General features: G+C 40.9%; 1 protein-coding gene across 5 annotated transcripts in view; it reads left to right on the top strand.

Annotated features, from left to right (window-relative positions):
* Positions 1-12,069, top strand: part of GRIA3 (glutamate ionotropic receptor AMPA type subunit 3) — a 152,750-nt gene that overhangs the window by 83,824 nt on the left and 56,857 nt on the right. For all 5 annotated transcript variants that reach the window (XR_008749678.1, XM_055818052.1, XM_055818051.1 and 2 more), the window contains exons 5-7: positions 3,221-3,274; positions 4,777-4,938; positions 8,565-8,732. Coding sequence is in view for 4 of the 5 variants with exons in the window: in XM_055818052.1 (XP_055674027.1) it covers positions 3,221-3,274; positions 4,777-4,938; positions 8,565-8,732 (384 nt within the window). In the remaining variant the exon portion in view is untranslated. The remainder of the gene's footprint in view (positions 1-3,220; positions 3,275-4,776; positions 4,939-8,564; positions 8,733-12,069) is intronic.

Raw genomic sequence — 12,069 nt, 5'->3', positions numbered from 1 at the left:
ACCAAGAACGAGCTGTGCTGGTGATTTTGGTAGGGAGTAAAACAGAAGATAACAGAGTAATTATGAGGTTAGTATTAAAAGTTATTTTGCTTCCTCTTCAGTGTCCTTCCTCTTAGGTGTTGGGTAGCCTTTGAACTACATCATGACAGATTAACATTATTACTTTAGAAATATCACAGTGCTCCATACCAATTTAATATTAGCCAGTTAATCTCTGTAATGCTATCTTCCCAAACTGTACAAAAAATGTAAAAGCTAAGGCAAAAAATTGTGGTTGTCTGTTTGTTATTGTGATGACTGATGCAGTGGAAATCAAGTTGTCTTTGTGCTTTCATTCAAAAAATAACTTCCCCAGGCTAATGAAAAAACTAAAATTGGCAATGCTGACTTAATTTCTTAAATCTGGCATATAGGTCTGCACTTCCAGTAAGCGTGGTGCTGGCCAGCAGATTTTACTTTTATTTTAAAACCAGATACATTTTAATTATGTTCCCTCTAGATTTTTACTTAATTAATTGAAAATATCCAAAGAGTTAATTAAAAATACAAACTTCATTTGATACTGTATCAAACCTGACATTATGATCTTTTTATCTACAAGGCAAGAATTATGTGGAATCAGAAGTCTGAATTATTCATGATCGTTTCCAGTCATATTTTTCTCTTCTCCTTTGTTCAGAGTAAAATCTTATAAGCTTTTCTTTCAGTCAAGGTGAAAGCAATATTAAGTCTCGGAAGTGAAACTTCCCAAAGACATGTAGCTCTGTGAAATCCTTGTCCTGTAATCCTGGCTTTCTATTCAGCACCACTATTCAATATCCCACTTTCTGTATAAGCTTCACAATATATCAGCTGTTGATGAGATTTATTTGTTATACTCCTGTTTTCCTTCTTCATAAAAAAGCTTTATCCATTCCTTTGCTCCCCTAGGAGTTACACTGATGTCTGTGATTGTTTCGGCTGAGCTGGCTAATCCAGCAGCTCCATTCAAGATGCTGGACAGGTGGTAGAGGGTGAAAGGGAGGGAGGAGAGTTGTGCTGATGAAGATTTAGGACAGCGCATGTAGTGAATTTTAAAACATTGTTAAGATCAAGTTAAATAATTATGAACTAACGCGGTTGATTGTGTGAGCAGAAATGCTGGCAGGTCACTTCTGAAAGATGCTTCATGAATTAAAGCTTGTCTGCAGTATGTTGGACCTCTCTAAGGGACCAAACTATCATTTCTGGTCATTTTTGGAGACATGACAACAGATGAGACAGAGGTTGGGTCTGATCTATGCTAATGAGCCCTACATTTCCTATTTGCAGTATTGCTCCTGATGCCTGTAGCAGCTCCATGTCTGTTTTTCTTACAGCCTCTGACTTCATCTGTCGTGGCATTTTTCTCTTAAACACATTTCTGGATAGAAATGTAAAAGCCTTCTTATTTTTTACTAAGGTTAAAATTCCAAATAGTATTACTGTTGTTAAGTTCTTGGTCTCTAACCTTTTAAAAGTAAATCGCTGCCTTTAAGGTGAAATTAAAACATACAGAGAATTCAGTATGCAAATAGCATGCGCACCAGATGATCTGAAGGAAGCCTGCACATTTCTGTAGAAAACAAATGTGAGTGTAGGAAATCAGATGCTTTCTACCAACGGAGTGTACATACAGTTCTCAAGAGGACCTGAACAGCAATTTATTTTCAGACTGCTGAAAGTATGCAAATTCCTACAGAATTAAATGTGAATTTGAAAGAAATGGCATCTATTAAGGACAAGACAACCCAAAGAGGCAATTGGGAGCCTAATAATTTATCAAGAACTTTAACAGGCTCAGCAGCATATCTAAAGTCAATGACTCAAATGTCATCTGTTTTTAGCAAAGACGTAAGTGTTCATGTTGAAAAGATGTCTTTTAGAGTATGGCTTTTGGTTTAGCTGTGACCAGAGAAGTACACTAGTATGGTGTGCATAGATTTTCAGATGATTCTCCATCAAAAAGCATCATCTGTTCCCTTGAGCTGCTCACAGGAGATAGTCAGTGATACACTTACAGTGTATCGCCAGCATGTTTGCTATTTTTAACTTCTGATAGTTTAACCCAGCAAGTTTGATTCTGTCCTGACACATGTGATCACCACAATTATTAATTAAATCCATGCTGCTAGGCATCGTTCCACCCGATGGCCATGGGACTAGGTGCATGTTGCTGAGATTATAATCTGAGGGCAAGGGAATGGTGCTAAATGCAGTGGCATAATCTTGCAGAAAGGGTGTTGCAGGTGAGCCAGCAGCCAGCTGCACAGACAGGGGAGGTGTGGGTTTTCCTCCTTTCTGCAAAAGCACGATATTACCGGCGTGGGATGAGCACCCAGGTGGTGGAATTCAGGCAGGAGTTCAGGCTTGCCTGGCAGTGCTTCCCCACTCCTCCCTGTTACCTCACGGAATTCAGCTGCTCGGTTCATCCGGCTGCTTTTTTTGTCTCTTAACGATCCCATTTAACGATCCCATTTGTACAGAGAGATGCCCAGGTGGGCTCAGGGAGGGTGGGAGATGCTGGTTTAGTGGAACGTGCAACATTTTTAGTTTTAGTATAAATTTTGACGAAAGGTCAGACGTATCCCTTTAGAGGCACTGGAAGCAACAAGTTTTCGGGCCTTTTGAAAGCTGTCAAAAGGCAATGACGACCACTGCTTGTAACTTCAGGAATTTAAGCTTTCTTGTATGACAAGGCTTGGCCAGGGTTCTCATGGCAGGAACCCCCCCGTACAACCTGGAGCCTACCAAGCCCTGCTCTGCCCGTGCAGTTTAATAAACACAGCGAGAGGCTGGGCCATGCCACCCGCCCCTCATACACTTCACAAACAAGGAATGATGTAAACAGGCGCTCACTGAGTGGGCAGATAGAGCGTTATCGTTTCAGAGCAGAAATACTTGAACCAGTAACTAAAATGAAGCTGGGCAGCAGGGGAGACACTGCGGTCACAAGGGTGAGTTTGCCAGGTAAGGTCGTCTCTGTGAGCAGAGTCTTCCCAGCCTTGTGAGTTACTCTTTGTAACCTGCCCGTGTGTTTTAAAAGCACAAATGAGTGCAGCCCTCCACAGATCTGTAATACTCCTGCTGCCCATGGACTGGGCATGGAGGGTTACCAAAATGTTAGTCCTCTGGCTGGTTTCCGCTCGTTAAGAGTCATCCTGTTACAGCTGAATAATATGTAATTGTTTTCTTCACACAGGTTGTAATCCTGGGCAAACATTCTAGAGGCTATCACTACATGTTGGCTAACCTGGTAAGGACTTCTCTTCATTACAAGTATAGCTACATTTTAGAGGGTAATCTGTTCTGTTCAGGTGGTGGCAACTTTAATCAGCAAAAGAGGAAATGCATGAATGAGTTCTTGGATTTTGAGAAATTACTTCAGTAAATGCTAAAACGGGTATGTTACAGTCATTTGTACTCAATTACGGTCTGTCTTTTGTCTAAGAATCTCATATCCTCTACTAATTTTAAAATAATAATTTAATTGTATGTTTTCCACTAATTTGTATCCTCATAAATAAGACACTTGATAACCGTAATCTTCTGTGTAACATATTTGAAATTTAAGCACCGCAGGAAAAATAATTGTGGCACATTTGTGTATAAAATAAGTAGCAAAAAGCTGCAAATTAGAACAATTCCATCAAGTAAACCAGCCAAGCTGTTTAGCTGTTCTTTTGTATTTCAGAGTGTAGGAGTGTGCCTGTGTATGTGTTGGCCAACCAGGACAAGACAGTACATTTGTATCTGTATCAGAGCTTCTGGATTCTAGAATTGACTTTCAGGGCTGTTTATTACGCCTTTGAAACACCATCTGGTAGAGTTCTGCAGAAGAAATGTTATAGTGTAATTGATCCTGTAGCAAGACTAATTTTGTGGTTCTGTGTCTACTGTCAGACAAAAAATTTTTTTCCAAAACTCACACTTTCACATTAGCAACGCCACTTACTAGAATATTCTCTGTATCAATTTTTTGTTGTGATGAAAGCAGAAAAGACAAATTTTAAAATACTTCTATTTAGTATAAGTACTGTATGACTTAAAGATGTGTCATTTTGCATTATAAGAACCAGTCATGATCTCACTGATTAGTGTGTGCATAGAAATACAGGGGTTCTTATTCTGGGTTGCCTTTTAGCATGTATAACCATTAACATTCAGATAAACATAACTGCAATCAAGTCATACTAATCAAAAAGACACCAATTTACTGTCTCGGGTATAAATAACAGAGTGGGAGAGCATCATACCGTGAGGTTTGCAAGTGAAATGTTAAGTAATGCTGTGATGGAGAGCTGCCTATCAAGAGGTGTGCGCTTTGCTTCCATGGAACAGCACGGGTGTTGAGTCATTTTCTGCTCCCAGCGCTGAACCTTCATGTGCACTTTGCTGTACAAATGGGATTGAGGTCTTCAACCGGTTTTTACCGTGATGAGGAGAAAAGAAGAAATAGTACTTCAAGTTTCCCCCGTTTTCTTTCTGACCAGTGAATATTATGTGCCACATTCCCACAGCACAACAGGGCAGTTTTCTATCTCAAAAGTCTGAACAAGAAGATGTTTTAAATTCTGTTCTGTGCCGCTGTCACTGTCGCAATTGTGATAGTAATTGTCTCCTTGGTAGAATATTTTCAGCTAACAAAAGGGAAGTCATTCCATTTCTTTTGTGTTACGCTTGTAGCAGGTAAAACTGAGCCAAAGAAAAGGGACTTTGGGTGGCAATGATTCTTGTTTTCTGCATGTGTCCTCCCAGGGTTTCACAGACATTGTTCTGGAGAGAGTGATGCACGGAGGTGCCAACATTACTGGATTCCAGATTGTTAATAACGAAAACCCAATGGTTCAACAGTTCCTACAACGCTGGGTGAGGCTTGATGAAAGGGAATTCCCAGAAGCTAAAAACTCACCGTTAAAGGTATTTATTTTACACTGACAGTGATGGAGACTGTATGAATTGCTTTTAACAGTTATTTGGGGTTTTTTAACCCCAAACGATACAGATCCCTGATTAGAATATGTTGCAACGTTCCCTGCCCTTCTGGAAGAGAGAAAGAGGCGGAGGCTGTTAGCTGAACGCAAGTGCCCGCTGTGGTGGCAGCTCCTCGGAGTTCCTCAGTTCCTCAGTTCCTTGTATCAGTGTGATACAAGAACAAATGCTGTCATTGCGCATCAGATGTAAAAACTTAAACTTCATCTCTTTGAGTTAGTCTTGGGGTGGTTGAGGAGGCTAGTTTGGTTAGTTTTTAGTTGCGAACTGTGTGTTACCAGTCCTTTCTAATGCTAATAGAGAATTTCACATGCAAAATAAAGTAGCTCTGGATTCACTGAGGAGCCACTGCTACCTCCTAGTCGTTGCTGACAGTTGCCCTCATAATCTAACCCTGTGTTTTGCATCCCTGTCCTTTACTTAAATGTTCTGGATATTATATCTGCAATCAATAAAACTTTTGAAATTTTTTTGAATTAAAATGTCAGGCCATAGGTTGGCTGAACTAAAGGCTACTGTTACTGGGAGACTCGCAACCTGTTAATATCTCCCCCAGGTTTTTTTCTGCTTCAGCGTCTCTAGAGTAGAGGGGGATGCTATTCACTGTCCAGTTGAGGAGTGCATCAAAGGTACTCTGTCTGATGATGGAAGTCATAAAATCTTCTAGGACCACTGCATGTTATTGATACTCCTCTATTATGTTCCTTCCTCTTTTGGTGAAGCCTGTTCTTTTTCATCAATATGCATAGATGAATAAAACCTGGGACTGGTGGTGGATGAGAGGACCTTAAATTCTGTCCCTCCCGGGAGTTCAGTCCTCCACATCATGTACACTGACTGTCTCAGGGAAGCCAAACCTGTCCAAGAACCACAGCCATGATAAGACAGTTCATGTCTTTCTTCCTTGATTTGGGAGGGACACATACAAACTGATGAACAGAATTGGAATTCGAAATTATGCTAATAAACAGGAGTAATGTGTTGATCTTAGTAAGACACAATTTGGGGAAGCATAAAACACTAGCTAGGAAGGGAAAATCTAGTCCAGTCCAATGGATGGGGGCATACTGTGGGGGGCTACAGCCAGAACGGGAACCAGTTATGACGTTCTGCTGTGAGGTGGCCAATGCCGTTCAGGGACATAGTTCTCCATCTCTGGGATCACATGATTTCATGGGATAGTTTTAAAACTATCTTAATCCCATCCCGCATCCTCGCTGGCATTTCAGAGGAAGCAGAGAAAGGCAAGCAGAGGACCTCAAAACTCAGGTTAGCGTAGTGCTCCTTGTTGGTTAGGACCAAGACGGGCTTTCTAAAGCTTCCTAGCAGTGATGCAGAAGTGATGGTAAGTATTGCACTAATCTTAAAAGCTCTGAAATATATAAAGTTAACCTGAGAAGATTTTATTCCACTTGAAAGCAATTTACCTTGAGGGAAAAATGATTCTCCATCCTTAAAAAAGAATCTTAAGTATATGGTACAAACACAAAGATTACATTACCTTTCCACAAATGTACTGCTCATTATAGAAATGTGCACAGTATTTGTCAATCGGACAAAAAGCATACTTAAAAATTGATGTACAATATTTTTGATTAGGAAATAAAATTGCCTAGAGATTAAAGCCCTGATGTTTAATTTATTCTGTATTTTATCAGCCATTCCCTTCTCTCTCTCTTTTTTCTCTTTGCATGCTCATGCATTTATAAGTAGAATTCAAATAAAGTAGAAAATTAGATAGCTCTCTTGGCATGACTTGGAAGGGACTGCATTAAGGTTACTGACAATTGACGCAGTCTACTGAAAAAATTATCAGCGTGTAAGTTTTGTGTAGCACTAGATTGGACAGCTATTACAAGATCTTTTTAATACAAGAACAAATACCTTAAAATTACTATCTGGTTCTATATTGTTGTGTGGAATGTGACATGTAATCTTTGTTAACTTACTAAAAGAGGAGAGGGTGATCATTGCAAAGCATCGCAGGAAGAGGTAAAGGTGGGCAGGATCAAAACAGCGCTTATTCCGAGATGCAGGCAGAGCAGGAACCACCCACACACACCTGGTAAGCATTTATAAACTGCTGTTGTTTAAAACTCAGTAGAATGACTGCTGTATAACCTTCTTCACAATCCTACCTTTGCACTTTTTTTTATCAGATATGAATCTCTTGGTCTGCACATGCAGACACGCCTCGTTCTGTGCAGATTCCCTAAGGCTTTATATCAAACTGAAGAGCTTGCCATAAGATAATACACCTTTTTAAGAAATAAAGATCACCTATTGTCCTATCCTGCCCTATAGGATAGAATTAACTTCTGAATTTGTTAAGTCTTACCCAGACAGAGTAGCTGAATGTGCAGCTGACGCCTGGATTTCCACCCTTCGAAGCCACGCATGGGCAGCGTGTCTTCTGGCACTAAGCAGCATAAGGCTCGTCGGGAGCCAGGAGCGCTCCAGTCTCACACAGACATCCAAAAGAAGGGCAGGCACCCCTTACGTTCTTTTTTGCTTCTCTTCATTCCCTTACAGTCACTGGGGAAATACGAAGGGTCAGTTACAAAGGGTTTGACAGCTAGTCTTACACACTGAGCATATTCAGTTGCTCCCAGTACGTATGTGTTGAGGTGGTGTCCTCTACACACACCCTTGACTTGTAGGTGTGCTGTGATGCTGCTGAAAACCAGGATCTCCTACACCTGGGCCACTCTGGGAGGGAAGAACTTTCAGACAAACACATAAATGTGGAAAAAATGTGGAAAAAAAACATCCATGACATTTTGTAGGTGATTCTAAATCTGTAGCATTGGGGGATGTCTCACCAGATACATAGGACAAGCAGTGGACGAAGCTGACAGCAACAGGAGCAAGTAGTTAAGGAGTCTGGGGGTTTTGTTGAAGCGTTGCTGCTATACAAAGCTTATCACCCTGCTCAGATTTACCTGTAAGTAAGTAAGTAAGGAGTAAGAGAAGGCAGATGGGGAATTACCAAGGAGATGTAATGCCTGAAGTGTATTTTGTGATTACTTGCTTATATAGTTGTCTTCTAAGAAAAGCAATCTGATCTGCTTCTTGCCACAGATGCTACCCAGTCAGGATTGTGGTCCAAACAGAAATCATTTATGTTAACTTGAATTCAAAACTGTCTTGACAATCTTGTTAAAAAGAAAAACAATACTCCAAGCGAAAACCAGCTATGAGCTCTTCTTTGCTATCGGTAGCAGTATGGGTCAGCATGGAATTGCAGACTTCTGTAGTGACCTTATTTAGATAAGCAAGCTTTCATTTAAATACTTTATGCAATGCAAAACTGTGTGGGTTTTTTTGTTTTGCTGCTATATGCTATACAAAATGAAAGTATTTTTAATTTGTTAATTGGAATAGATGGAATTGTTAAACTACATAAAGCACCTGAGGCAAGACAGAGAGCAAGCAAAACGGCTTGCCAGCACGATTCTTCCAAGCGCATTTTAACAAAGAGGACTAGACCTGATAAACCCGAGGCAATTTTAAGATTGCAATTTGTCACCGTATTTTATTTGCATCAATTTTAGTATACGTCTGCACTGACCCATGATGCAGTCCTAGTCATAGCAGAAGCTTTCCGTTACCTGCGAAGACAGCGTGTGGATGTCTCCAGGAGAGGTAGTGCTGGAGACTGCCTGGCTAACCCCGCAGTACCATGGAGCCAAGGAATCGATATAGAAAGAGCACTGAAAATGGTAAGGGCAAACATACCAGCTAATGAATGTATATATTCCACAACAGCAGCAATTCTGCCAAGACTGAACTTGCCTCCCACTCCATGTCCACAGTTTCTGTACCCGCACAAACAGCTGCAGCTCCTCAGGAAAATAAAAGAAAAAAACAAATTTAATGATGAACTCCAAAGGATGGCTAAATTATATTCAACAGAGGGCAAGGCATAGCAAATCAGCTCTCAAAACTTTGGCCAAAATTGCATCCCAGTGGCATCGGTGCAGCAGCTGCCTGATTGTCTACACCAAAGCACCTACAGTCCGACTCCCCCGTAACACCCAAGCTTCCCATGAGAGTGAGCGTGAGCCGTTTTCCAAACAAACATAGATTGGGGGTTTCTAAAGTCAGGCTAAGGCTGAAAATGTGGCCAACAGACCTAGACTGGGTCCTCAGCATGTGTATTGTGAATCTTGCAGGGATATGTGTGTTTATGAACTTAAACACATGTATGCCGTTTTGATAGTTTGCCAGTAAAAAGTGACTCAGGTTGGTTTAAAGCAGTGAAAAAAATGTTGTCATTCATAGCAATACTGCTGGCTTTCAGCACCAGCCTGAACCTTGACACAGTTTAGCCTCAAACTAGTTCTGATTCCTGGTGTAACTTTGCACTCAGCCTAATTACCTTCTGCGTGGCCTGTTCTTTATCCCTAACACTGCTTAGTGCATGGCATCCTACCTCACTTATATTGCTAATTTTGTTTATTTTAACTCTTTTTAAGACTGCTGTGTGTGTTAAAGCAAGTGACAACAGGAAACATTTGATAACATTTTGGTAGCTATAAAGACAAGAAGAATATGTGTCCCTGTCCATGGCAGGGTTGGAGCTAGATGATCTTTAAGGTCCCGTCCAACCCAAACCATTCTATGATTCTATGGTCTGCTTTTGATCTGGCTCAAATAACTCTGAAACAAACCTGTTAGAACAGATTCTATTAATGCAAGCGTAGAACTGGAGTGAGTGAGATCAGAATTAAGCCCATGTTAGGTATAAACAAATCCTAGGTCAGCCTTCATACACTTAGCTTAATTACTGCTTTTTCTCAATTACTAAATTGGAAGGATTATAGCAGAAAGTCATAATGATTATAGAAGGTTATAATCAGATTATATCACTCTTAAGATGGTTCAGTCTCACATTGCCAGAGCTCTTTTTATGCATGATGTCACTTCCTAACAAATGCCCTAACTGCATGTTCACTAATGTACCATTACACATTTTAGAAGAGAAGTTGATTAAATTCAGCCTTCACAGTAGTTAAAGAATTTGTACTGTCCATTTGAACTTTATTACAAGCAAACCAGAAAAGTCCTATGAATGAGAGGTGAGGTATTCATGTCAGCAGAACCAGCACTGCTACAGGACACTCCCTTATTTTAAAAACGTAACTCATTGAATATACAAAGCCGAACTTAGGATTAGCAAAAAATGCAGAAGTCTGACTTTCAGCTGGTTGCCTTCTATTGTTTTAGCTATTCAAAATCATCTAAGTGAGGTTTATATACACCTCCAACAAGTGCTACCCAAGATGATCCCACACTGCCTTCCAGACCCCATCCTATCCATCACACTCTCTCCCTCTACTCAAGCAGTGATCTTGAATCGTTGCTTCAGGAAAAAAACTCTGATTCCACAATGTTTCCTCTCCGCTCTGTAGCAGCAACTCAGATGAGAATATTTTTTCAAGACATCCTTGAAATACCTTATGCCAGCAGAAGGTTCAGTGCTACGCTCTAGTTGTCCTGCTGGCAAGAGGAAAATAGGCATTCCCTGAGGCTGCTTCCCTACAGCCTTGAAAACTGTGCATGTCTGTGTTTCTAAAGCTGATTCTAAGACATCAGATCAGTGGCAGGCAGTTTACCTGAACAGATCTGGGCACTGTCACTCCATTTGCGATTGCCTCCGCACGCTACCAGAAGCATTCTGAGTCCTGGTGAGTCTGCCTGCCTCAGTGCAGCCAGGTTTTGCAGACTGCTGAGTTTTCCCACCAAAGATAGAAACAAATTAAATTTGAAGTCAAAAGATGTCAAGTGCACAATGCTCACGTCTCAATACGCATCAGGATGAAGCCGACCTAACAAGCTCTGCTGAGACACGCAGTCACTGCTGTGCTAAGGTAGCCAGACAGCTTCCAGCAAGTGCCAAAAGCAGGCACAGCCGCTCACATCTGGCTGCGAGTTATGTGTCAGCTACCCTACAAATATGTTTACTCGGTCCACAGTTGGTAAGACATCTTAGGGGCAAATTTGCTTTCAAAGTCCCGTTCACCTCTCCAGCTTTCTGGAGACAGGAGTAACTCACATGTTCTTCCAGATCCCTGAAATGATACGAGCCCTTTTAAGAAAGGTTCAAATCCACTTACTCATAAAAAAAATCGCACTCCTTATATGTCAGCCTGAATTTGACTCACTGGATAATTTGGGGTCCAAGGAATTCTGGCTGGTTTATGTGGCCTTGTCTGCCATAACAAGTTTGATTGCACCATCTGTAAACCATAAATAGCGTATCAGTCATCAGCCCTGAGCAGCTTCCCTTTGACTAATCTTCCATCACCTCTTCCTGTATCTTCTACAGCATTTTGCTAAATAATAAAGCTGATTTACCCCTGCGGAAGTTTCAGACTGTTACCCCTTCTGCCTGAGATGACAGCTTGTCAGCGTTGATAAGTGATAAATGGAAATATCTCACCCTTTAATACAGGGAAATAAGAAAGATTTTTTTTTTCTTTGAAACAAAGTACTTTATACTTCCCCTTAAGATGATTCATGTGAGTAGGTAATGATAATGTCTATACACCCATCCATCCAGATGGAGACCAGAACTCCATAAGCAGTAGAGACAATTGTCTCTGCTCATTCAGAGAAGACATTCATTCCTGTCTCCTACACTGGGACTGATCTTAAAATAAAGCCCTTCCCAGAAGGAGCATTGATACGGGATTCTGGTCCATATTGCAAATCACTAAGTACCATATTGTGAGGGGTTTAATGGCACTGAATTGTTGCATGTGCTTCACGGATACTCCATGCTGTATCAGTGAACCCAGTGTGACTAAGCATGGCAGAATCAGTCTTTCTTACATTTAACATATGTGCAGGGTGAATTTCACCTATACTCAAACGCAGCTCACTCTGCGGTAGTGAGTCACCAGTTGAGTACTAACTAACAGAATACGTACAGCTGAAACTGAGAGAGCTGGGGTTGGTTCCATTACCGAGAATATAACTGGCCATGTCAAAAGCGCTACAAGTCTCATACAGATAAAAATTGTACTAGAACTAGTGGATTCCTGCAAAATGTAA

The sequence above is a fragment of the Falco peregrinus genome, chromosome 13 (assembly GCF_023634155.1).
Source record: "Falco peregrinus isolate bFalPer1 chromosome 13, bFalPer1.pri, whole genome shotgun sequence".
Lineage (NCBI taxonomy): Eukaryota > Metazoa > Chordata > Aves > Falconiformes > Falconidae > Falco > Falco peregrinus.
The sequence above is the reverse complement of the archived record's forward strand: the minus strand, read 5'-3'. Positions and strand labels throughout refer to the sequence as shown.